The 22,702-nt window shown below is 36.9% G+C and overlaps 1 protein-coding gene across 7 annotated transcripts in view; it reads left to right on the top strand.

Annotated features, from left to right (window-relative positions):
• SCEL (sciellin) overlaps nucleotides 1-22,702 on the top strand; it is a 125,047-nt gene that overhangs the window by 83,285 nt on the left and 19,060 nt on the right. For 6 of the 7 annotated variants that reach the window (XM_057707250.1, XM_057707255.1, XM_057707254.1 and 3 more), the window contains 8 exons: nucleotides 4,057-4,116; nucleotides 4,770-4,829; nucleotides 6,097-6,156; nucleotides 8,726-8,776; nucleotides 9,728-9,790; nucleotides 14,595-14,654; nucleotides 14,799-14,858; nucleotides 15,010-15,066. In XM_057707250.1, coding sequence (XP_057563233.1) covers nucleotides 4,057-4,116; nucleotides 4,770-4,829; nucleotides 6,097-6,156; nucleotides 8,726-8,776; nucleotides 9,728-9,790; nucleotides 14,595-14,654; nucleotides 14,799-14,858; nucleotides 15,010-15,066 — 471 coding nt within the window. The remainder of the gene's footprint in view (nucleotides 1-4,056; nucleotides 4,117-4,769; nucleotides 4,830-6,096; nucleotides 6,157-8,725; nucleotides 8,777-9,727; nucleotides 9,791-14,594; nucleotides 14,655-14,798; nucleotides 14,859-15,009; nucleotides 15,067-22,702) is intronic. The other variant, XM_057707251.1, reaches the window with a different exon arrangement.

Below are 22,702 nucleotides of genomic sequence, written 5' to 3'. Positions count from 1 at the left end.
ACATGTTGGAATTCTGGGTGCTTGCACTCAGGAGAGCAAATTGAAATTCAAACCAAACCAAGCTCTTTTTTCCCAAATACATCATATTAAACAATTCTATATGAGTGATACACAGAAGTGACCTCTTGCATTTTATTTTCAGGTGACATTTGCTACAAGGTAGATTTTGAGAAATTAAATGAGAATTTGACCATCCTTCTCTAGTATTTATTTCTTTGTGTGTATGTGTATACATGTGTAAATAGTGTTATGTATAAATGTATGTGTATATATGTTAGTGTGTATGTATAAGTGTGTTGGTATAAGTGTATGTGTGTGTATTAATCAGGGTTCTCCAGAGAAACGGAACAACAGCATTTATAGAGAAAGAGAGAGAGAGAGAGAGAGAAAGAGATGTATTATAAGGAATTGGCACTTGCCCCTATGGAAGCTGAAAAGTCCTAGGATCTGTTGTTGGCCAGCTGGAGACACAAGACAGCCAGTAGTAGTTCCAGTTCAGGTTTGAAGGCCTGAGGACCAAGAGAGCCCATGGCCGAGTTCCAGTCTAGGGCCAGAGAAGAGCAATGTCTTAGGTCGAGTTCCAGTCCAAGGGCAAGAGAATAGCAGTGTCTTAGGTCAAGCAGTCAGGCAGGCAAAGTCTCCTCTTCACTCAGCCTTTTTGTTCTGTTCAGGCCTTCAACTGATTGGCTATGGCCCACCCATGCTAGGGATGGCCATCTACTTTACTCAGTCTACAGATTCAGATGTTAATCTCATCCCAAAACATCCTCACAGACACACCTGGAATAATATTTGACCAAATATCCAGGCACTCTGTGGCCCAATCAAACTGACACGTGAAATTAACCATCACAATGTGTATGTGTATATGTGTGTGTGTGTGTGTGTGTGTGTGTTCGTATAAGTAGTGTGTGTGTATGTGTATGTATGCATAAATAGTGTATATAAATAAGGGTATGTCTGTGGGTGTGTAAGTAGTGTGTGCGGATGTGTTTATGTACAAACTGTGTCTCTACATGTGTTCTATATTTGTGTGTAGGGTATGTATGTGTATGTGGTGTAGTGTATGTTTAAAGCCGAAGAGCTTAACAAAGTGTACTTTGTAAAAGAATTACCCTACCCATGAATTGTCAAGTAAATCTGGAGAGCTTATGTCCTCTTGCTTTTTTTTTAATTTTTTTAAAAAACAGATGGAACATATCTGAAACTGAGCTTGTTGGCGTGTTGCTGAAATGTGCACCAAATAATTCCATGCGGTTTCTTTTGAACTCCTTTCCATACCGTTCACTCGTACATGATATTATGAGTTGATTCTAAAATGTGTCACTGATGCCTGCAGGCCCCGTCAGCAGAGCCCAGCTGGCTGAAAGCTGGTGTGTGCTGTCAGGCCGTCCTGTTCTCAGCAGCGCAGTGTGGTTGCAGGCCCAGTGACCCGATGAGTTACAGACGTGTACAGTTTTGCAGCCAACAGACTGAGAAGAAAGCACTGATTTCCTTGGCTGCCTGGGTATTTCAGGGAGGTAACTTGAGGTTGGGAGCCAGGAGTCAAAAGGACCCGGGTTCAAATTCTGGCTCTGTCACTTGCTAGCTGTGTCCGTATGCTTCAATTTACTTACTTACAAGATAGGGATTGTAACACTATCACACCCAGCACATAGCTGATACAAATAATTATTATTAATAATAAAGATTCACATGAATTATGTTTCCTTAATGATTTAGATACTGTTCAAATGTTTAATTTACTTTCACTCTCCAAGAAAAGTTCATGTTTTTCCTTTCTAATTTTTATTAAAAAAGAGTAGTCTGAATCATTACCTATTGTTTTTCATAGGTTGGGGGTGTGTGTGTGTGTGCACCTACGTGTACACAGGTGTGTACACACATGCAAATGTGTGCATTCATGTGTGTGTTCTTGTGTGTGCGTGAGTGTGTGCATGTCTGTGCAAGCGTGTGTGTGAATGAATACCTGTGTAGACTTGCTTGTGTGTGCCTGAATATATGTGTCGGTATACCTGTGCGCTTTTATATGTACATGAGTACCTACGTACATGGTTGTGCATGTGTGGGCTTCCTGGGACCTTTTCGGAACAGTAGTCATCTTCTTTTTTTTTCCTTTACCGAGCATTATTAAATTCTGTAGATCTCTTAAATAAGATCATCTCCCTCTCTTATTAACAACTTTCTATGTTCTCTTATTTCAGGTAGAATAAAGTTCTAAACTCTAGTGATGACCTTTCACGTCTTCAGTAAAGTCCAGCCAAAATGACCTTTTTTCTATTCCAGGCTCGCTCCTGCCTTAACACTTCTGTGTATGCGATTCCCACTTTGGGAAGCTCTATTCCCATACTGTCACCTTCTCAAAGAGATTACGTCTGACCATTGAATATAACTGTCACCACCCTCTTCTCCAACCCCAACATTTCCAGCAACAGGCACTCTTTTTTTACTTTTTCCATAACATATATCATAATCTGGAATTGTGGCATTCATTTATATGTTTGATTGCATATTGCCTGCCTTTCACCAAGTTAGAATGGAAGCTTCTTGAGGGCTAAGGCTGTCTGTATTGTTCACGGCTATCCCGGCACTTGGAGCTCATAGTAGGGTTTCCGTAACTATTTGTGGATTGAGAGAATGCATAAATATTGAAGACGTATACACTATGAGGCATTGCTTCCCACAGTTGATCTCAACATATTATTTTACATTACCACATTAATTAGCACACTCTTCTTTGTTGACTTTATGAACTTTAAAATTTAGATAACCTTATACTGATATGTGCTTTATTTAATATATTTAAAGAGATCCAGGTCTTGACAACACAACCAGCACAAATATTACAAGGGAGGAGCTGCAATGTTTAACATTACGGGGCTTCTTTTTGAGTACTCAAATCTAGAAACAGAATCCTGGGAATCTTTTTTCTCGGTCACTGGCATTCAAATTCCACATATTTCGTTTAGGCAACAAAGGGTTAAAAAATCAACAAAGGGTATTCTGGGATAGAATCGTCATTTCTCTCAGGGTTAATAGTTTCATTATTTGCATGGAAAAGGATCAAAATTTTTATTGCTGCTTTTAGCATGGATGTACACATTCTCAGACATCTGGATACAAGTGAAAACTTAAGTCAACATCTAGCTGCTTCCCAATATCTATATCTTTGATGTTGCATTGACGCAACCTTAGAGACTTTGTGATCTGATCTTAGCAGGGCCACAGGGCATGGGGATACAGGGTGTAAAAGTGCCTTCTGTGGATGCTCTTTACCCATGTGGTATCTCTGTAGATCAGAGGCACATTGGCTGGCACTGCGAATGTGGAAAACACATGTAGAAACAATAGGAAAAGCAAAATTCCATTAAGATCAGAAGCAGATATACTAACGGGTAACCATAAAATACTTAGTTGTTTTCAGTGATTACAGGGAGTTTTATATTACAGTAAATATAGGTTACATTTCAGGACTTTATAGATTTTAACCTCCCTGTTGTTTATTGCCAACACAACTAGTCAAAATATGTAGTTTTAACACATAATTTTAAGTACCAGCAGCAGATACCAGATTTGTATATCATGGACTTTAACAAATTGGTATACTTATCTAAATCCAGTGTTTAAATAGAAAATCTGCTAATGAATGTCAACTTTACAAAATATACGTTCTCCAAAGTTCAAAAGTCCCTCAGCATGTTGGAAGCTGATGGGTAGTATTGTGTCTTGTGGAATGTTCCATGAAATGGACTATTACAAAATATGTTTAGCGTACTTGGAAAAGGCTAAGAGCATAGCATTCAATGAGTCAAAACAGAGTCCTAGGTCAGTATTTGCTAGTGGCCTAATGGCTCCAACATTAAAATATTGTCTCGCTGAGTCTCAATGAGTGTCAGAGATTTATAAATCCCTACCTACTTCTGCGTACCTTTAACAATCCTCAACTCGTTGGCATGATCTCAGTGAGTGCTGATACTGTTTCTGAGTTTTAATGAACAGTTTTATCAACTTGGTTCTAATCTATCATTAACCTCATCACTTTTTCTATGTTTAAAGGGGCCAGAGCCTTGACAATCTCATCAAAGTGACCTCTGAAGTAAACAGAAGTAACCCAGGGTGAGGATTATATCTTATCTTTCTTCCTTCCCATCAATTTGTGCATCAAATTCTGCATCAATTTGTGGCTTTCATTAGAGAAGCTGTGCTGAAAAATCTGTGGATTGGAGTCAGAAAGTCTGAACTCCATTACTTACCAGCTGGGTACCTTCGAGCAAGTCCCTTGAACACTGAGCTGAGACTTCTTTAGTTATAAAATTGAGGATCATAATGTCTGTTCCACATTTGTCATTTGATTATTATAAGGATTAAGTGAAATAATGGATATAAAAGCCCTTTAAAGCAAAAAGGCACCACAATTGGAAATTATTAACTAAATATAGCTTAATTATAGCTACAGCATTAGGTAGAATACTGAAAGGGGCTGGCCAGGTGACAGTTTTTGGCAAATAGTTCCAGAATTGATCTTTTTAACTCAATCTTGCCCTATTTTATGGTTTTATTTTGAGGGTAAACGTGAAATGAGCTAGTATACCAATGATTTGTATGGAGGTCAAAATTTTTACTCTTTTAAATGAAGGGCATAGATTGGTATTGATCTCTCTCAAAACTTAATTGTAAAATTCATCTTGAGCACGTGTATCCTAGAAAGTACTTAGTTGACTTAATTCCATTTTTACTTATTATGTTTTTGTTTGCTTTTTTGTTTAAAGTTCCGAAGACCTTGATAACCTTATTAAAGTGAACCCAAGAACAGGAAAAAGCATGCAAGAGTAAGATTTAACATGCACCTCTTTTTTGTTTCACATTAACCAATGCTGAAAAACATAGTTAAATCATCATTTCAGGAGACTGACACTGCTATAGTATCAACATATCAATGGTAATTCAAGAAAAACCATGTGACCTCCACGACCTCATATGTAAAATGTTTACGATTTTGGTCAACTGATTTCTAACATAATGTAGGTACCTTGATTCGTTAGGTGCACAGCTGTTTTCCCAGGATGGATGGGATACATTTGTTGATTTACTTTTCTTAAGCAGAGGGATGGCACCGGAGAGTGGAAAGAGAATCAGACCAGAGCCCAGAGATGCGGTCTTGGCCTGGCTCTGCCCTCACTGAGAGTGTAAAATGGGCCTGGCCACACTCCCTGTTTGGACTTCAGTTTTTTCATCCTCACAGTGAGGAAATTGGAGCAGATGCCACGTGGTCATTCCCAATGTTAATTCAATTATTAAGTTCCAACGAGATGGTTGGTGTTATGGAAAGTGCACACACTCGAGGTGGCATAGGTAGCTTTAAATTCCAGCCTTGCCACTACTAGCCATGTGGGAAAACTTAATCTTTGTGTGTCTCAGATTTTCTCTTTGTGAAATCAGGATGATAATACTTCCTGTTGTTGACCTGAAACAAATAGACTGCCAGATAGTTCTCCAGCCAAGATAGACTTGCTCAGGATCATCAGAGAATTGCAGTTTGGGGTCTGCAACCATGGGGAGCCTGCAAGTCCCTGAAGGGGAAGGGGAGAACACTTTCATAGAAGGAGAAAAGGAGGTTGGGAGGGCTACAGTAAACAAAGAATTTACAACGTTTCATTGGCTGAGTCCTTAGGGAAAAAGAGGAGTCTCTATTTCCTCTTGGGCTCTGCTCTCATCACAGGGCATGAGAGCTCCCCCTTCCGGTCTCCCAACTCTGTTTCATTGAAGTTTCTGTTTATTAATTTAACACTATTTCATTGGATTGATGTGAAGATTAAATCAAATAAATCTTGTAAATCGCTTAGAACGGTGCCTGGTACATCATGAAATTTCTGAAACCTTTATTGTTTATTATTTCTATGCAGTTATAGTTAGATCCAAATATATATATTTTAGTCAACACTGGAAACCTCCAACCCCTTGAGATGATCTCTGTTTTAATAAATATTTTATAGTAAAATATTTTTGTAATAAAAACATTTCTCCGTTTTAATAAATATTTGCAACCACTTGATATAAGTTGACCATTGACCTGATCATTGCTTCCATGTTTTAAAGGGGCCAAAGTCTTGACAGCCTCATCAAAGTGACTCCAGAAACACACAGAACTAACCAAGGGTGAGGTTTATGGAACTCTTCTATTTCTCCATTTTCTTCTATTCAACTTAGAAAATACGATAAAATTCATTGTCCCATCACAGAGACAGCCAATAAAGGGACCCAAAATCAATAGCTCTGTGTAGAAACCTAGTATTCAGGTCCTTATTCAGGGCTCCCTGGTTGTGGATATTTGTGGCGGAATTCCTTAAAATATGGGAATAATCTCTTACTAGTGTGAGATTTGTGTTGCATGCTTGGGATTTCCTCAAAATGAATCGAGAATCCTCCTGGGATGAAATATCTTCCCCAAACAATTTCCTAGACATAAGAAACCTAAGAGAAGGTCTTCATGTGAAAAAAATTCTCCTTCCTTCATCCTTCATCATTTTTTCCCTCTTTTCTTATGTCTACACTCAAGTAATCCCTAAAGTTGCGAGGTCATTTTTTAAAATTACACTTAGTTCATTGAAATAATAAAGAATACAAAGAATGACATTTGTCTTTTATAGAGAGAATTTTCTTTGAGGTGTATCATGTTCAGTAAACAAAGAGATGTAACAAGACCGTGAATCTATAAATATATATTGTTATGCTAGTTTGAATTGAGTTAAATACAAAAGATACCAAGGTATATATCTTTTCTGACAGATTTTCTATCTTACTTGGCATATAGGAATTCTTTCTATTTTTACAGTAGGTAGCTATCATATAAAGTTTATTAGACTAGATCAGGAGTCAGAAATTTTTGCTTAAAGGGCTACTTAGTAAATATCTCAGGTTTGGGGGCCAAAACAGCCTCTATTTTAACTAGTCAACTAGCAACCATTGATAATACATTATAAAGGAATGAACATGGCTGTGTTCCAATAAAACTTTACTTATAAAACCAGCCTATAGGCTGAATTTAGCTTGAGGACCATAGATTGCTGACTCCTAGACTAGACAGTATTTGATGTGGGTGAGTGAAGAGGATCAACTCTGAATGTACTTGGAACAGCTTCTGAAACACAGCCTCCCTTACATATATTATTTCATTCGCTGTATGGTTAGACCAAAGATTTTATCATTCTTTCATCTGAATATTTACTGATAAATTGTCCTTAGATTTTGTTCACTAAATAAAAGCATATCATAGTGTCACTGTCTGAGGGTCAGATACTGAATCCAGAGACCATGCAATATTTTATGTTACAGATAAAAGATTCAATGAAAGACAGCTATCCCTTGTCCCTCTTCCAAAATGACTTCGTTTGTAAAGTGCAGATGGCCTTAATGATATGACCTATGCCTGCAGTGTGTGAGCCTCGTTTCAGCACCCACTTTCTGCCATGTATTGCTTTAGGTCATGTGTCCATCTCTTCTACTTGGTAGTGAAATTTTTGAGTTCAGAGAATACGTATTTCCTGTATAGTCTCGGATAAATCGTTTAACCTCCTTTAAGCCTCAGCTTCTTTATCTGTAAAGTAAGGATTGTAAGAATTACCTTCTTCATGACTTACCAGAAAAATTAGATGAGAGCAAGCTTATGAAGCACTTATTTCTCAAGTACTTATTAGATATTATCTATTGGTATTATCATTACTGTTACTGTTTTTCTTCATTGTTGTGTCCCCATTGCACCACTCGATGCTTAGTTCAAAGAAGATACCAAAGAAATTATCCTGTTAGGTTGAATCTTATGAAATTGTTGACATTCAACAATTTTCGATCTACAAGATGACAGCTTCATATAGTTCAATATAGAATGCAGTAATTTACATGGAAGGATATATACATGATAAAATTAGTTTATAGGTAATCCCAAAGATTAGTTCGGTGATATAAGCCTTTCTAGGCTTTTTTCTTTTCAGGATATATAACCAATTGTCCAATAATAAGGTATATCAAATTAGGCATCTTGTTCAGGCCTTTTGATGTTAGAGTTGGTATGAAGGCCCAGTGTGATAACAGAAATGTCTCTTTAGAGTTATTATTGCCTATTTGAGTGTTTAGAACAAAAGCATGTTATGTTATCTGAAGTCTTCCTTGTTCTGATTTAGCATTGCATGAAGCATGATTCTGAATTGATTTATATCTTGGAGTAGCCTCAATGTTTCATATTCATATCATGTATATTACCTCCATACCTTAGAATCAATCAGGAAATAGCCTCTTTTTTAAAAAAAAGTCCCAGGTTTTTGTTTTGTTTTGTTTTACTTTGAGGGGAAGAAAGCAAGGAACACATGGAAATGATGAACCATTTAAATTTTTCTCTTGTTCATTACAACCTTCAAAAATATTCTAAATGTTAATTCTAGTACCAAAATATAATACAGAAAACAAGGAGTTTAAGAGAAATTTAAATTTGAGGTCGTCTTGAAAGAAATAAGAATAAAACTAAACTAAATTTTCATATATATATAGTTGTGTAAGAAATGAATTGATAGTAGCCACCTGCTTTTACAGAGGGCTAAAAAGAGAATTCAAGTAAGGTGAAGTTTTGATTGGCAACAATCACTTGATTCAATATTAAGACTGAAAAAAATGTACAAGTTATAATTTATTTGACTTGATTTTACCCACTATTGAAATTTAAAACATTTTTTAGGAACCAATACCTGGACAATCTTATCAAAGTGACTCCCTTAGCAGAAAAAAGGTAAGCTTATTAAGATTATCAAAGACTCATGAGCAAGTCTTGAATTTATGCCCCAGAATAAGATTATTTGGCTAAGGACATTTGAAAGGAGACATGAAAAAAAATTGGAATAAATTGATTTGTTGATGTGTAATAATGCTGGATAGATTTTCTTCTTTTACTATATTGCTTCAATTTATTACATTATAATATTGTTCAAATTGTAATATTGATGCTAATTCTGGATAATGACTATTGAGAAAATTCATCTGACACAATAGTAGCATAACTAGATTATTACCGCAGATTTATAGTAAATAAATTATACGTTCATAAAACTGAATAAACCAAAGAATATTGGCTTTCTTCTCTTTCACAAACCCGAGGATTAATTTTAAAAAGACTCTTCAGAAGATCAATGACATAACATTCTAATACTTGATTAGAATATTTCTGCATGATTTTGAATATACTCCTGTCTTCTTGAGAAGTTAAGACCCATTATTCACTGGAGCAAAAGTTAAGAAAAGCATAACAGAGTAACTCCAAGCTACCTCTCAAAATTATTGTGATGCTAACATTGGTGAAAAGCATTGTGCAGATGTAAGGAATCATTGTGAAAGGAGAGGAAGGATGTTAGCAGGAGGGAGCAGGTGGTGTGGGGTGCAGTTGCTATGGTTTCCATCCTAGTTCACCCTCGGTCATTTCTTAGGTGTCTGGCCCAAAGAAGGTCTTAACTTCTGCGACACTCAATTTATTTATAAAGAGAGAATGGTAATATTCAACTCAGTTGTTTTGAGTTGAATTTAGAGTTTAGAAAGATAACTAATATATATAAAGTAGAAACTCGGTAAACATCACCTTTTGTCTAGGATCCCATGGAATGATTCACAAGTGTCAAAAGAAAAAATGCTAGTCATAAAAGTTGTTGATTTCCAACTGAATTTGACCTTTTATTTTATTTTGTTTTAGCAGTGAACAAGGTCTTGATGAACTTATTAATGTAAGCCCCAGAGCTGTCAAAAACGCAGCCGGGTAAGAGAAGGATGTGATTTATTTACTTTGTTTTGTTTCTCCTTAACTAAGCACAATATGAATATAAATGACTTGTAATCATTCTATGGGCAAACTGAGTATAAATCTTGAAAAGTCATCAGAATTTTCACATGTCCCTGAAAACTTAGATAGCTATTTGCTATCTAAGAGAAAGGCAACTCAAAGCAATTGAAGGGAGTAATCGGGGTACAAACATAGCTAGTCTATGCCCTGTTTATGTTTTGTATTGTAGTATTGATGTTAACACCTTTGTCTCTGGATTTGGTTAAAATTTATTAATGATAGTTAATTTTTTAAAAAGAGCTGAACACCTCATTAGATTCATTATAAGTAATATCATTCACCTCATTATCAGAGAATATTTTCTGGTGGTCAGTGGAAATTTTATGAGGTTCATTATTTCTTAGGTGGTTTGCAGCTCCCAGCAAAGTAATGGACCTACAATTTGATAATTCTTTAAGTAGTATCTATAATGATGAAAATGAAATTCCCTTTTCGTCTCTGGTTACATGGAGATTTTTATATCATTATACACTACTATTATATATATGTATGCATATATTTATATACATACTTAAGAATGTTTTTATGATTTCATCACTTTTTTGCGTTTAGCTGGTATATATAAAAATTGCAAAATTTTGGAAATGGAAGGAAAGAACCTCAGAAAACTCATAGCCCAGTTACTTTGAACAATTTTGCAAACCACTGTTTCAGTCAAACCTACTTAATTTACAGAAGAGGAAATTAAGACTCAGAAAGGTTAAATAATTTGACCAGGGTCACCGAGAAAACTAGTGGAAGACGAGTAGTAGTTCTGTGATCTGCGTTAGGTGGTGAATAATTATGGAGCACCTACTGGGTTTGAAGCTTACAACTAGGTATCATTAGGTGCACATTAGGTATAATTATAGGCCGTGGATGCCAAAAAGAGAATTCAGTAGACATACTCAATCTTATTAACAGCAGGCAATTATCATAGATTAAAGCTAATTATGTACAGGGGGCACAGAGATGGGATTCCAAGACAATAACAGGTTGTCAACTTAATATACTACATTTTGGAGTGCTCACATACTGCTTGCTGAATATAGAATGTATTGTCAATGAATTGCATTTAAAAAGAAAAGGAGACATGAAATAGTTAATTTAATAAACACGACAGGCAGTAAAATTCATATTCATAGACTCCTAGGAGTAGAAAATGTTAGAGATGGGCAGAGGTTTAGAGAGAAACCAATCCAATCTCCCCACTTTACAGATAAGAATACTAAGGCCAGGGCAAAAATCTCATAGTCTTCTGTGAGTTCTTCCAACTCCCAGCTCAGCTCCTGGTCTTTAAATCACAGCGTGTAGACTTTGATTTTAAAATAAATGAAAGTTGATTAAGTACCTCAGGAAATAGTGGAAACTATAAAGCTAGGACTTTTGCTCTTGCCGTGGGACAGTCAGGGCATGTTCTCTTCTACTTTCACAGAGTCACTTGAAATATTACTTCATAGTCTTTGAAGTGACAGTGGCACAAAGTTATGCCAATGACCACAAAACACTTTACAACTTTTGAACTACATGAAAGTAATGATAGCTAAGTATTTGGATGTATCTCTACATCCTTTTTTTTTCTTTTAAAAAGAATTTTATTGAGATATAATTGACATACAATAAATTGCATATATTGAAAGTATACAATTTGATATTTTTTTCTTATTAGTCGTCTATTTTATACATGTTCATGTACATATGGCAATCTCATCTCCCAATTCATCCCACACCAACACCTTGGTGTCCCTATATTTGTTCTCTACATCTATGTCTCTATTTCTGCCTTGCAAACCGGTTTATCTGGACCATTTTTTACATTCCACATATATGTGTTAATATACAATATTTGTTTTTCTCTTTCTAACTTACTTCACTCTGTATGACAGTCTCTAGGTCCATCCACGTCTCTACAAATGACCCAGTTTTGTTCCTTTTTATGGCTGAGTAATATTCCATTGTATATATGTACCACATCTTCTTTATCTATTCATCTGTTGACGGACATTTAGGTTGCTTCCATGTCTTGGCTATTGTAAATAGTGCTGCAGTGAACATTGGGGTGCATGTGTCTTTTTGAATTATGGTTTTCTCTGGGTATATGCCCAGTGGTGGGGTTGCTGGGTCATATGGTAATTCCATTTTTTAGTTTTTTAAGGAACCTCCGTGCTGTTCTCCATAGTGGCTGTATCAACTTACATTCTCAACAACAGTGCAAGAGCGTTCCCTTTTCTCCTCACCCTCTCCAGCATTTATTGTTTGTAGATTTTCTGATGATGCCCATTCTGACCAGTGTGAGTTGATACCTCACTGTTGTTTTGATTTGCATTTCTCTAATAATTAGTGATGTTGAGCAGCTTTCATGTGCCTCTTGGCCATCCGTATGTGTTCTTTGGAGAAATGCCTATTTAGGTCTTCTGCCTGTTTCTTGATTGGGTTGTTTGTTTTTTTTGATATTGAGCTGGATGAACTGTTTATATATTTTGGAGATTAATCCTTTGTCTGTTGATTCATTTGCAAATGCCTTCTCCCATTCTGAGGGTTGTCTTTTCATCTTGCTTATAGTTTCCTTTGCTGTGCAGAAGTTTTAAGTTTCATTAGGTCCCATTTGTTTATTTTTGTTTTTATTTCCATTATTCTAGGAGGTGGGCCAAATCAGTGTATCCCTATATCTTTAAAGCAAAATAAATGAAAGCACTAACTTGAGTAGGAAAAATGTTACATTTTTCCTGGATAAAATTTAGATATAAGATTCCTGTGTTTGTAGGATCCAGGGTCTGAAAAAAGTGTCTGTAAGTTTTCAATTCATTGAGATAAGTTGCATGATGCTGTCAGTCAAGGCAATTCAGGACTATTGCTGAGGTCCTTGCTTACTTAACACAAGGTGTGGTCTTTTTAAGAGAGGTGGTAAAACATAGCACGCATTTATATATATGTTTTCTAAGCTAGTGTTTCTCAAATCGTGGGTCACAACCTATTAAATGGTCTTGTAATTAACTTAGTGACTGGCAGTCAGCATTGTTTTCCCAATTTAACTAGAATGAAATAGAGTAGAATGTATGAGAGCTATTCTTACATAGTGGGTGTTTTATTTTGTGAAATTTATGTTTTATTATGTGTGTGTGTCTGTCTGTCTGACTGAAAAGAGAAACGGTTAGGCTGTGATGTAAAATGTATTTTTTAATGAGCTCTATGATATAGTGGTTTGAATAGCACAGTTCTAATTTGTGGAATGAACCAAGTTTTCTGTACTGAGCAGAACAGTAAAAATGGAAGCTGTCACGTTTGTCTTTGCATTTTTTATGCAGCTTATTCTTAATTATGCCAGTTGGTGAATATAATGTGTAGTTACACTAAAAATACTGTCATTAATTTTTCGTATTAAAAGGTTGTGGCCTTTGAGCATATTATTTCCTCTATAAAGTTTTATTCTTTGTACTTTTTTTTTCTTTTAATGTATGAAATTATCCTCATTTTAAAGATCATCTTTCAGGCATGATTTAATTTTATAACAGATTTTGTAATCAATTATACAAAAAATTTTATTTTGGATAGTTCTATGTTTATCATTTCTTTAATAGTGTTTGTAGACACCAGTTGATTATCTTTAATTGAGAATATTATTATTGAAGATAATTCAAAACAATGAAAATTCATGTAGGGGCTTGCTGTCTACCATGGGGATCTGAGGACAAGGATGAAGAGATCAAACTCAGAGAAGCCATGAGCTGGGAGGCAAATTCTATGGAAGGGCTTAGGCATTGGGAAGGAAGTGCAGATCTTTTTCTCAGACTTTTTAATGATTAACCCCTAAGTGGCTCTCCTTCAGTTCCTAACCTTGCATCAGTCTTTTTGTCTTTTTCTTTTTAATTTTTCTTTTTTTCTTCTTTTTCTTGAGTCAGGCTTTTTGAAGAGTAAACTGTACTTTATTTTTATATAAAGGAAAAGGAATTTTGGCGGGGGAAGGAGGTATAGGCAGGTTGCTGTTCAAAATTTACTGGAAGCAGGTGTTATCAATCCTAAGACTTTTTGCTATCATGGGCTCTTCTGTTTCTTTGAATAAATATTACAAAGCAGTTTAGAGGAACGCTTTGAAAAATCACTTAAAAACAAAGTACTGTATGAGGCAGTGAGTGATAGCGAACCACGTGGGAGGAAATACTGTTCTCCGACGGAGGAAAGACGCCGATGGGGTTTCAGCTAAGAAGTGGGCGGTTATCAGAGCATCTCCCTAATCTCACCATGATTTCAGCTTTTTAAGTCATCAGAGAGGAAAGAAAAGTCACAATTTCAATGGATTGCTGGAACTCTCTTTGTCAAGACTTATGTTAAGTTTAATCCTAGTTTGGGAGCTTATTATGTTTTTAAAATGATATCTTTATTTGGTGACTATGATTTTTAAAATATCAAGGACCTTAGAACCAGTTTGTATCTTCATACTGTTGAAAGCATGCCAGAGTAAAAGTGGTCAATCACAAGATGTTTGCTGTGAACTCTGAGTCACCGTGCCCTTGTAGATGGGCTCTGACAATAAAGTGTGTGAAGTCAGAGTAATTTTTCTCCTAATCCAACATAATTCATCCTCCCTGGATTGGTTTGAAAATTTACTTCAAGGCGATTCTATGCCAAACCAATGTGTCTCATACTAAATGATAAAATAGCTAATCCCTTCTTCCAATTCCAACCAACTTAAACCTGTATTATCTCTAACACAAGCTGCTTTAATGTTTTTTTCCACTTAAAGAAATCAAGATCTTGATAAGCTCATCAAAGTGAATCCTGAAACTCTCTCCAACAACCGAAGGTAATAGAACTGTATTAATTTTCGTGCTTTGGGTAGGAAGAATGTTCTGTTTTACAATTATTTCAAGCACATTTACAACCTTAATGATCTTACCAAAAGAATTTATTTATAATTAACCTGCTGTCTTTTAATTTTTTTTTAAAGAAACCAAGATCTCGATAACCTCATCAAAGTGAATCCTGCAGTAATCAGGAGCAATCAAAGGTAATCAAATAGAAGCAGTCATTTCACTTTCTCATGTCTATTGCCCCTCAGTGGAGTAGATTTTGGATAGATTTATTGCACTGCTGTATAGACCAGCACAAGCAAAAAAACCTATCACTAATCTGAGTTTATTTTTTTCTCTTTTGAACAGCCAAGATTTGGACAATCTTATTAAAGTGAAACCTTCAGCTCTCAGAAATACTAAGCGGTAAATGACTTTGCCTAACTATCTTGACATGTCCCCAAGGTTCTAGGGTTAGGAATTTCCCTCCTTCCTTCCTTCCTTCCTTCCTTCCTTCCTTCCTTCCTTCTTTCCTTCTTTCCTTCCTTCCTTTCTCCCTCCCCCCTCACTCCTTTCTTCCCTTCCTTCCTTTTTTCTTACTTCTTTTTTTTTCAAACAAGTCTTTTATTTTTCTTGACTGTTCAAATGAGCACACATTTATGACCCTTGTGTTTCCTGTCAGCAAGGAACACACTGCACACTTCTGGAATCAATTGCACTCTTTTGGACTCAGTTTTGTATTTCTTATTTGCACGAAGACAACTTAGAGTTTGTTGTCTATAGGAAATAGAGTATCAGGATTGAAATGAAAAATGAGTGAAATTAAATAAGAGGAAAACATATCTTGGAGAAGCTGGACCAAACCAGTGGTTTACATAGATGCCTGCAGAGCATTGGAGCATTGGCAAAACTACAGATCCACAGCTCGTGTGGGCTCACAAAATATTCCGGCAGATTTTAACCTTGAATTTCCATTGTGAGTTTTGTAAATATCTTATAATTCACTGTCTTTATGTCATATCTTTCACCAAAAGAGCTTATTAAAGATAATGCACCAGAGCGCATTGTGTAAGCAGTCCAGATTGTTCTGCTGACCTGAAATTTTGTCATAATAAATATACAGCTGGGAATTATAGTCTCAGTATTCTGGGATGAAGAAAGCGAATTAACATATGGAAAAGTGCTTTGAAGCCATGTGGAGAAAGAGAACACTGTGACATGCTCATTAGCCTCGCTCTTATGTCTTTTCGTTTGTTTTCTACATTAGTGGTTTTCTCTCTCTTTTTTTTTTTTTCGAAGTATAATTGCTTTACAATGTTGTGTTAGTTTCTGCTGTAAAATGAAGTGAATCAGCTGTATGTATACCTATATCCCCTCCCTCTTAGCCTCCCTCCTACCCCCCATCCCACCCATCTAGGTCATCACAGAGCACAGAGCTGAGCTCCCTGTGCTTTACAGAAAGTTTCCACCAGCTATCTATTTTACACATGGTAGTGTATATATGTCAATCCTAGTGTTTTAATTTGCCTTTTCTGTTTGTGAGTTATTATCACAAGGTGTTGGGGTGTCTGAGATAGGAAGGCACCCAGGCAATTGAACTGCTCCTTAGAGAGCAGTATTTGCTGAGCACCTCTGGTGTGCCTGGCAATGTATCTACGTTTAATCCTCACAAGAACCAACCCCATGAGAAATATACTCATGCATGCTATTTTATAGAAGAGGAAACTGTAGCTCAAAGATCTAAAATAAACTTCTCAAGAAAGAAAACACATCCTGGTTCTAAACTCAAGTCCTTCTGATGTCACTACTGGAAGAAAAATAAAAGATGGAGAGCAAAAAAAGCTCAGATTCACCCCTTCTTTCTGTCCTTTATTCTCCCTATAGTCCCTTCCTTTCTAATCCCCTCCCACCCCTGCAGTTAAAGGACTACAATTAGATACACTTTTTCTAGAAAATTACTGTGGAAATGACAGGGAGGGGAGAAAGGTTTGTCTTCTAGAGATTTTCTAATCACTGAAATAATAGAGGACTTTTGGTGTCAACCCTGCCACTGGTAATGGTTCTATTTGGTAAGTAGAACCATTTCTTCACAGTGGTACTGGTTGGAACAGATCTTTCTTTTTATTAGTAACAGTTTTAGGAGGTTCCCAACCCATGTTGGAAGTGGTTAGGTTTAACAAGCACGTATGGAATGACTAACAGTGGCTACTGTAGCCAACTCCTCCCTTAGTGGCTGCTTCCATCAACTGTAGATCTCTCTCTCTCTCTTTCTCTCTTTCCTCCTCCTCCCCTCAACCCTGCTCCCTCCTTCCTCCTCTCCCTCCCTTTCCCCTTCTTCTGACTTCCCCTCCTTCCCTTCCTCCTTCTGCAGATGCACTATGTGGATGGATAATGGTAACTTTCTTATAAGAGTTTTGCCTTTTGTTCATTAGAAGAGACTGATTTCATAAAAAGTAATTTGTATTTCAGCAACTCCTAACAAAGTATCTATAAAAAGAAGACATTTTCCTTATACAGATAGGATTACTATTAAAACAAGAAATTTAAAAATGTTGACCGTCATGTGGTTTTCAGATGGCAGTTTTTTTTAAGGATTTATTTTTTAATTTTTTATTGACATGTAGTTGATGTATAATATAATATGATTATATGATATGATATAGCGATTCACAATTTTAAAGGTTATACTCCGTTTATAGTTATTACAAAATATTCGCTATATTCCCCATGTCGTAGAATATATCCTTGTAGTTTATTTTATGCCTAATAGTTTGTACCACTCAATTCTCTGCCCCTATATTTCCCCTCCCCCCTTGCCTCTCCCACTGGTACCCACTGGTTTGTTCTCTATATCAGATGGCAGCTTGATCCACAAATCTAACCTAAGGGGTGTCTGACTATTTTTTAGTAGTTTCGCCAGATTTGATGGTAATCAGCCAGGATATTCAAGAATTATTGCAGAACAAACAGGAAAGACCAAGCTGCCTATTTGAAAAGAATGACTTCACACTGTGTTCAGTCCCCTGTATCTACAATGTATCTATGTGGCCCACTTGATTTTAATGGGTAAAGAGAGGGGGGCCTTTTGACATGCCTCCCAGTAGGAATAACAGCCACAAGGCACTTTTACATCCAATTCAGTGTGACAGGAGCACTGATTATTTAATAGTATAATAGCAGTGAATAAGAGTTCCTTTTGTGTGACTTTGCTGACATTTCCAGCAGCTGTATATTTAATTCACAGTTAGGGGTGGAATAAACTTCAATCATCGATCAGAATGTAAGCAGGTGTCCCTGAGCTCTTTCTAGGAACACAACAACCTAAACAAATGCAGATGTGTACAGAATTTTCATTTATTCAGGGAGAAACTGCATGAATTTTAGCAGTGACAGTTTCACATTTGCATGAACCGACATTAAAGAGTCATATTCAGTTATCGGTAGCCTATAAACTGCAGCTCCCATATGAAGATTGAAAACTACCTAGTGATATAGGTCTTTACAGTTAGAAAAGGCATCTTTCATCTGAGGTAGAAAAAATATTCTGCACTCTTTGTAGTATTATACTTCCATCTTTATAAAGGCTACCTATTTGCTAAGACATACCTTGTTAATATTCCAATAAGAGGAGATTTCCTTCCTATCTTCCTGTTGCATATTTCTCATATTTCTGCTCAAGACAGAAATCTGGAGGTGGGAGGTAACCTTGACTCTTTGCATTGCTTCATTCCCCATAAACAACAGGTCACTCTGGATGCTTCTCCTAGTTATTTCAGGAACTGAGACACTTCATCATCCCCACTGCTGCTATAGCCCAGCTTACTGTTGAGACTCCTCACTGGTCCCTCTGCTGTTAGTTATACGTTCTGCCCTTCAATCCATCTGCCACACTATAAAGTGATCTTCTTAAAACAAATCTGGTCCCGTTCTTCTGATGAAATCCTTCAGTGGTTTCCCATTGTCACCGGACAACAGCTGTACCCATTAACCTGGTTTCCAAAACCCACCATGATCTTGCCTCCAAAGGCCTTCCCACCCCCATTCCATGCTATGCTCCACCCACAAGCAAAGCCAACCCACACACCCTCTTACACACACACACTTTGCTCCTCCGTAGTCTTTGCTGCATGGATAAGTGCTACTTATCCTTTAGGTGTCAGTGTAGGTGTCTTTTACTCAGGCTCTGGGAAGCCCAACCTGACCCATCACTTCTGCATCAGGTCCTTCTAGATGTTCTCAAGCTCTCTGTCCTATAATATTTGTCTCTTAGAGGGAATTATTATTTAATAATCTCTCTTCAACTATTGGATTTTCAAGGGCAAGGATTGGGCTGTCTTGTTCACTTCTTTATCTACAGTAATTGATAAATATTCTCGGAGTTACAGGCTAAATCTCAAAACTAATCAAGACCTGTGATCATCCAACTAGATAAAACCTGTTGCCTTATAACTCTAACACTCTGAGCCCCCCATGAGTGAAACCAGACTGGAGGGATCTGATATCCTATGACTGGTCTCTTTGCTGAAGCCAATGACTCTATTTTGAATCATAATCTCAAGGAACCGTGGTGAATTAGAGCCACTGAAATTCTTGGTCGTATCTTATATTTAAAATACCTAAATAGATCATTTTCTCTGTGGACCTGTTAATTTCTTTAATATAAAATCTTTGACTCCCTCATTGAAACTAATTATAAAAATATGTAACGCTGGACCCATTTTGTGAAGTCAATAGAGTTGAATTATCACAGTTATCTCACTGTATTCTATACTCCTTTCAGATGGATAAATATTCCTTTTGAACTAAAGCTTAAAGCCTAAGACTTAGTTCTTGGCATAAAAGAAGTACCATAGTAAATTTTTTATGTGGGAGCTTTTAATTTTGCAAATGTGTTCGATACTCTGCAAAAAACAATTTAAGTAAGCTGTAGAGAGAGAAACATATTGCAGCTTTTAATAAATACCTCCCACACCCTCATAAGAGAGGAAGAGCACTTGGAAGTGAGCTGATAACTTTGTCTCATGTAGAGCATATCCTAGGAAAAGCTGTATTATAAGAGACATAATAGTACCTTGGTCCCCAGAACCTCTATTTTTTATTTAATCTGCTTTGTAAGGAGTGCTATATTCCTTAATGGGGTAGTAGAAAATAAATTACATGATTATAACATAGATAAATGCTTATATTCAAAATATGTGCTATGGCTCCACATAACAGATAACTCAGATTTTCTCCCAAACATTTTGAAGTCTACATAAAGAAAAGCATTTTTAGTTGCTATGGTTCACAAAATTTTGTGTTAGCATTTCTCGCTGTATCCACAGAGAATTGGTGGTTTTTCTTGAAGTTAATGCCAACTGCTCATAAAAATCACAAAATTATAAGGTCTTCCTTCCACCGAACTGACACAGAAAAGGTTTGGAATGAAGCCTTTGTTCGACCCTGCAGCATTTGGCTGGGCTTCTATAAAAATCTATTTTTCACACTTTGACTCACAGCTCTTCATCTTCTACCACAGTGGCAGAGACTTGATGTGATAGATGTGGTCTTAATTAAAGAATTAAAATGTATTTTTACCTTCCTCCACTTGGGAAGTTTATGGGCAATCTGAACTTCTTTTATTGGATCTCCAAATCTAGCTGATGACGTCAGTCAGGGCGAACGACCAGAGCAAATCCGCATTTTTGTACTTTTCATAATCTGGAACTTTTAATTTTGCTTTAAATATAAGTATAAAATATTCAGAGTAAAATCTTATAATCCACTCTACCAAACTTGATACGTGGCATTGTTAAATAAAAACAGCAAAAATTCTATGAAACCCCTAATAACGTGGTTTCCTCAATGGTTCACCACTATATCCCTTTGGGAGTGTGCTTCTTTGAAGGCACGCATAGGTTCCAATTTTGAGTTATCTACCTGTAGTGGCTGGATTTGTAAGATTCTGGCTTCTCCTCCTTGCTTAGGCTTCAATCCATTTCCACTCTCCCTCACAAGAGCCAGGGTCCAAAACGCTTGTGTCCTGGGGTGTGAAGAGAGGGAGGTCTAGGCAGATCAGAGACGCAGCATCTGCAGGAGGCAGGAGTGGAAAGTGCCAGAGCAGGTGAGGGCGTGCAGCATCAGGCCGAGAGACTGGACAAAATCGTGTCACGAGGGCAGAGGCGAATGTGTATTTGTTTTCTAGGGCTGCCATAACAAGAACCACAGCTTGGGTGGCTTGAAACAGAAGTTTATTTTCTCACCATTCTGGAGGCTAGAAATCCAAGATCAGCAAGTCCGTAGGGCGGATTCCTTCGGAAGGCCCAGAAGGAAGGATCTATTCCAGGCCTCTCTCCTTGGCTGGTAGAGGGCTGTCTCTACCCTGTGTGTTCACAGTGTCTTCCATCTGTGTGTATCTGAGCCTAGATTTCTTCTTCTTATAAGGATACCAATCATATTGGATTAGGGCCCACCCTAATGACCTCATGTGAACTTGATTATCTCTGTAAGGACCCTGTCTCCAAATAAAGTCACATTGTGACATACCAGCATTAGGACTTCAACATATAAATTTGGTGGGTGGGCAAAATTCAACCCCTAAGGAAGTGTCCCCAAACATAGAAACAAAGCCAGGGTTGGGAGCTGTGTGAAAAAAAGGAAAGAAATGTGTGCAACCCAGGCAGGTTCTGGGTGATAGACTCCAATGGTGGTGAAATGTCCATCACCATCTCTTCTGAACTTTTTCTGCGAGTTCAAGGTGCACACTCTAGATGTAGGCTGATCTGGCTGCCGTAAAGGTTCAGGGTCTAATATCTTTCCCCTGGAGTCCCTTTCATGTCTTTTCCCAGAGTTGGGTAAGGTAGCAATAGATTTTCACCAGAGAAGGTGAAAAAGGGAATTTAAATTAATTGAATGCCACAAGTATCTTCGGAGCAGCTACTGCACGCAAGGCCATGTTAAACCACGGTAGTGTGATTTTACTCTCAAGCGATAATGAAAAACACCAGCTTCCTTAAAAAATGTCACTCAGTTCATCCAAGGTCAGCTTTTGGAGGGAGAGTCACTTCCTGGGACAGAATTCTAATTTCCCCAAGATTCACAGTTCCTGGTGATCTCCTGCTGTTTGCCACTGCCAGCCATCCTAGCTTGGCACTCCTGGGAAACTGGGTTATGGAAGATCATGATAACCCACTTACTTTTATTCCACTATCCCCAAGTAGTTAGTAAGGTACTACTGTGTTTTAAAATGTTAAGGGGAGGATCATTTAATGCTCAGGCTACTAAGGCAGTATGGTGACCCCGAGGTTAAGAAGATGAGGCTGGTAATTAGGGAAGGACCGTCAGGGGTTAGGCAGATGCAAAGCCTGCTGTCTCTATTTCTAAATTCGCAAGAAGCAATCTGGGAGGTCTCACACGGTTCTAGCCTATGTCCAGGAAGTCAGTTTTGAATTTTACATCATTCAGACTGCAGAATCAAATGATTTTGATACTTCTGTGCTACTTCTGAAATCCTGTACTTTTACATATATTAATTGGCATATTTTCTACCATAACTCACATTAAAAAATAATTTAACTAATTTCTACGTTTTCAAAGATGTGCAGCTAGTATTTTAAATGCGAGGTTTAAGTGTAGCTATGGAATGTTTCCTAATTGGCATGTTTATCAATTATGGATGGGTTGGATATTATATAAAAAGAGTATGAAATCTCATTCCACATAAATATGAGGACTTTTATATTATTTTTCATCCTTATCAATATTAATTTTGTGAGTCAGAGTCCATATACTGATTCCATGTAAAAGAACCTTACTTGAAATCTACTGTTCAGGATTAGAGAAGGGAGACTTATGAAAACTGGAGTTAACTCTAAAGATGTGAAAAGTTAGGGCAGAAATAAAAATGAAAATCTAGTGCCTCAAAATTTTGGAATCCAAAGTGCCTACTGCTGTGTCACTACACTTCTATTAATTATCACTTATTCTTAGTTCAGTCACACCTGTAGTCTTTGTGCCTACAGATTTTATTTACATTAACTCGTTTATTCTCACTGCAACCTTATGAAATTAAATATTATTATCC

This window comes from Hippopotamus amphibius, chromosome 14 (genome assembly GCF_030028045.1).
Source record: "Hippopotamus amphibius kiboko isolate mHipAmp2 chromosome 14, mHipAmp2.hap2, whole genome shotgun sequence".
NCBI classification, from domain to species: Eukaryota; Metazoa; Chordata; class Mammalia; order Artiodactyla; family Hippopotamidae; genus Hippopotamus; species Hippopotamus amphibius.
Note: the sequence above shows the minus strand (reverse complement) of the source record. Positions and strands in the feature narration are given on the sequence as shown.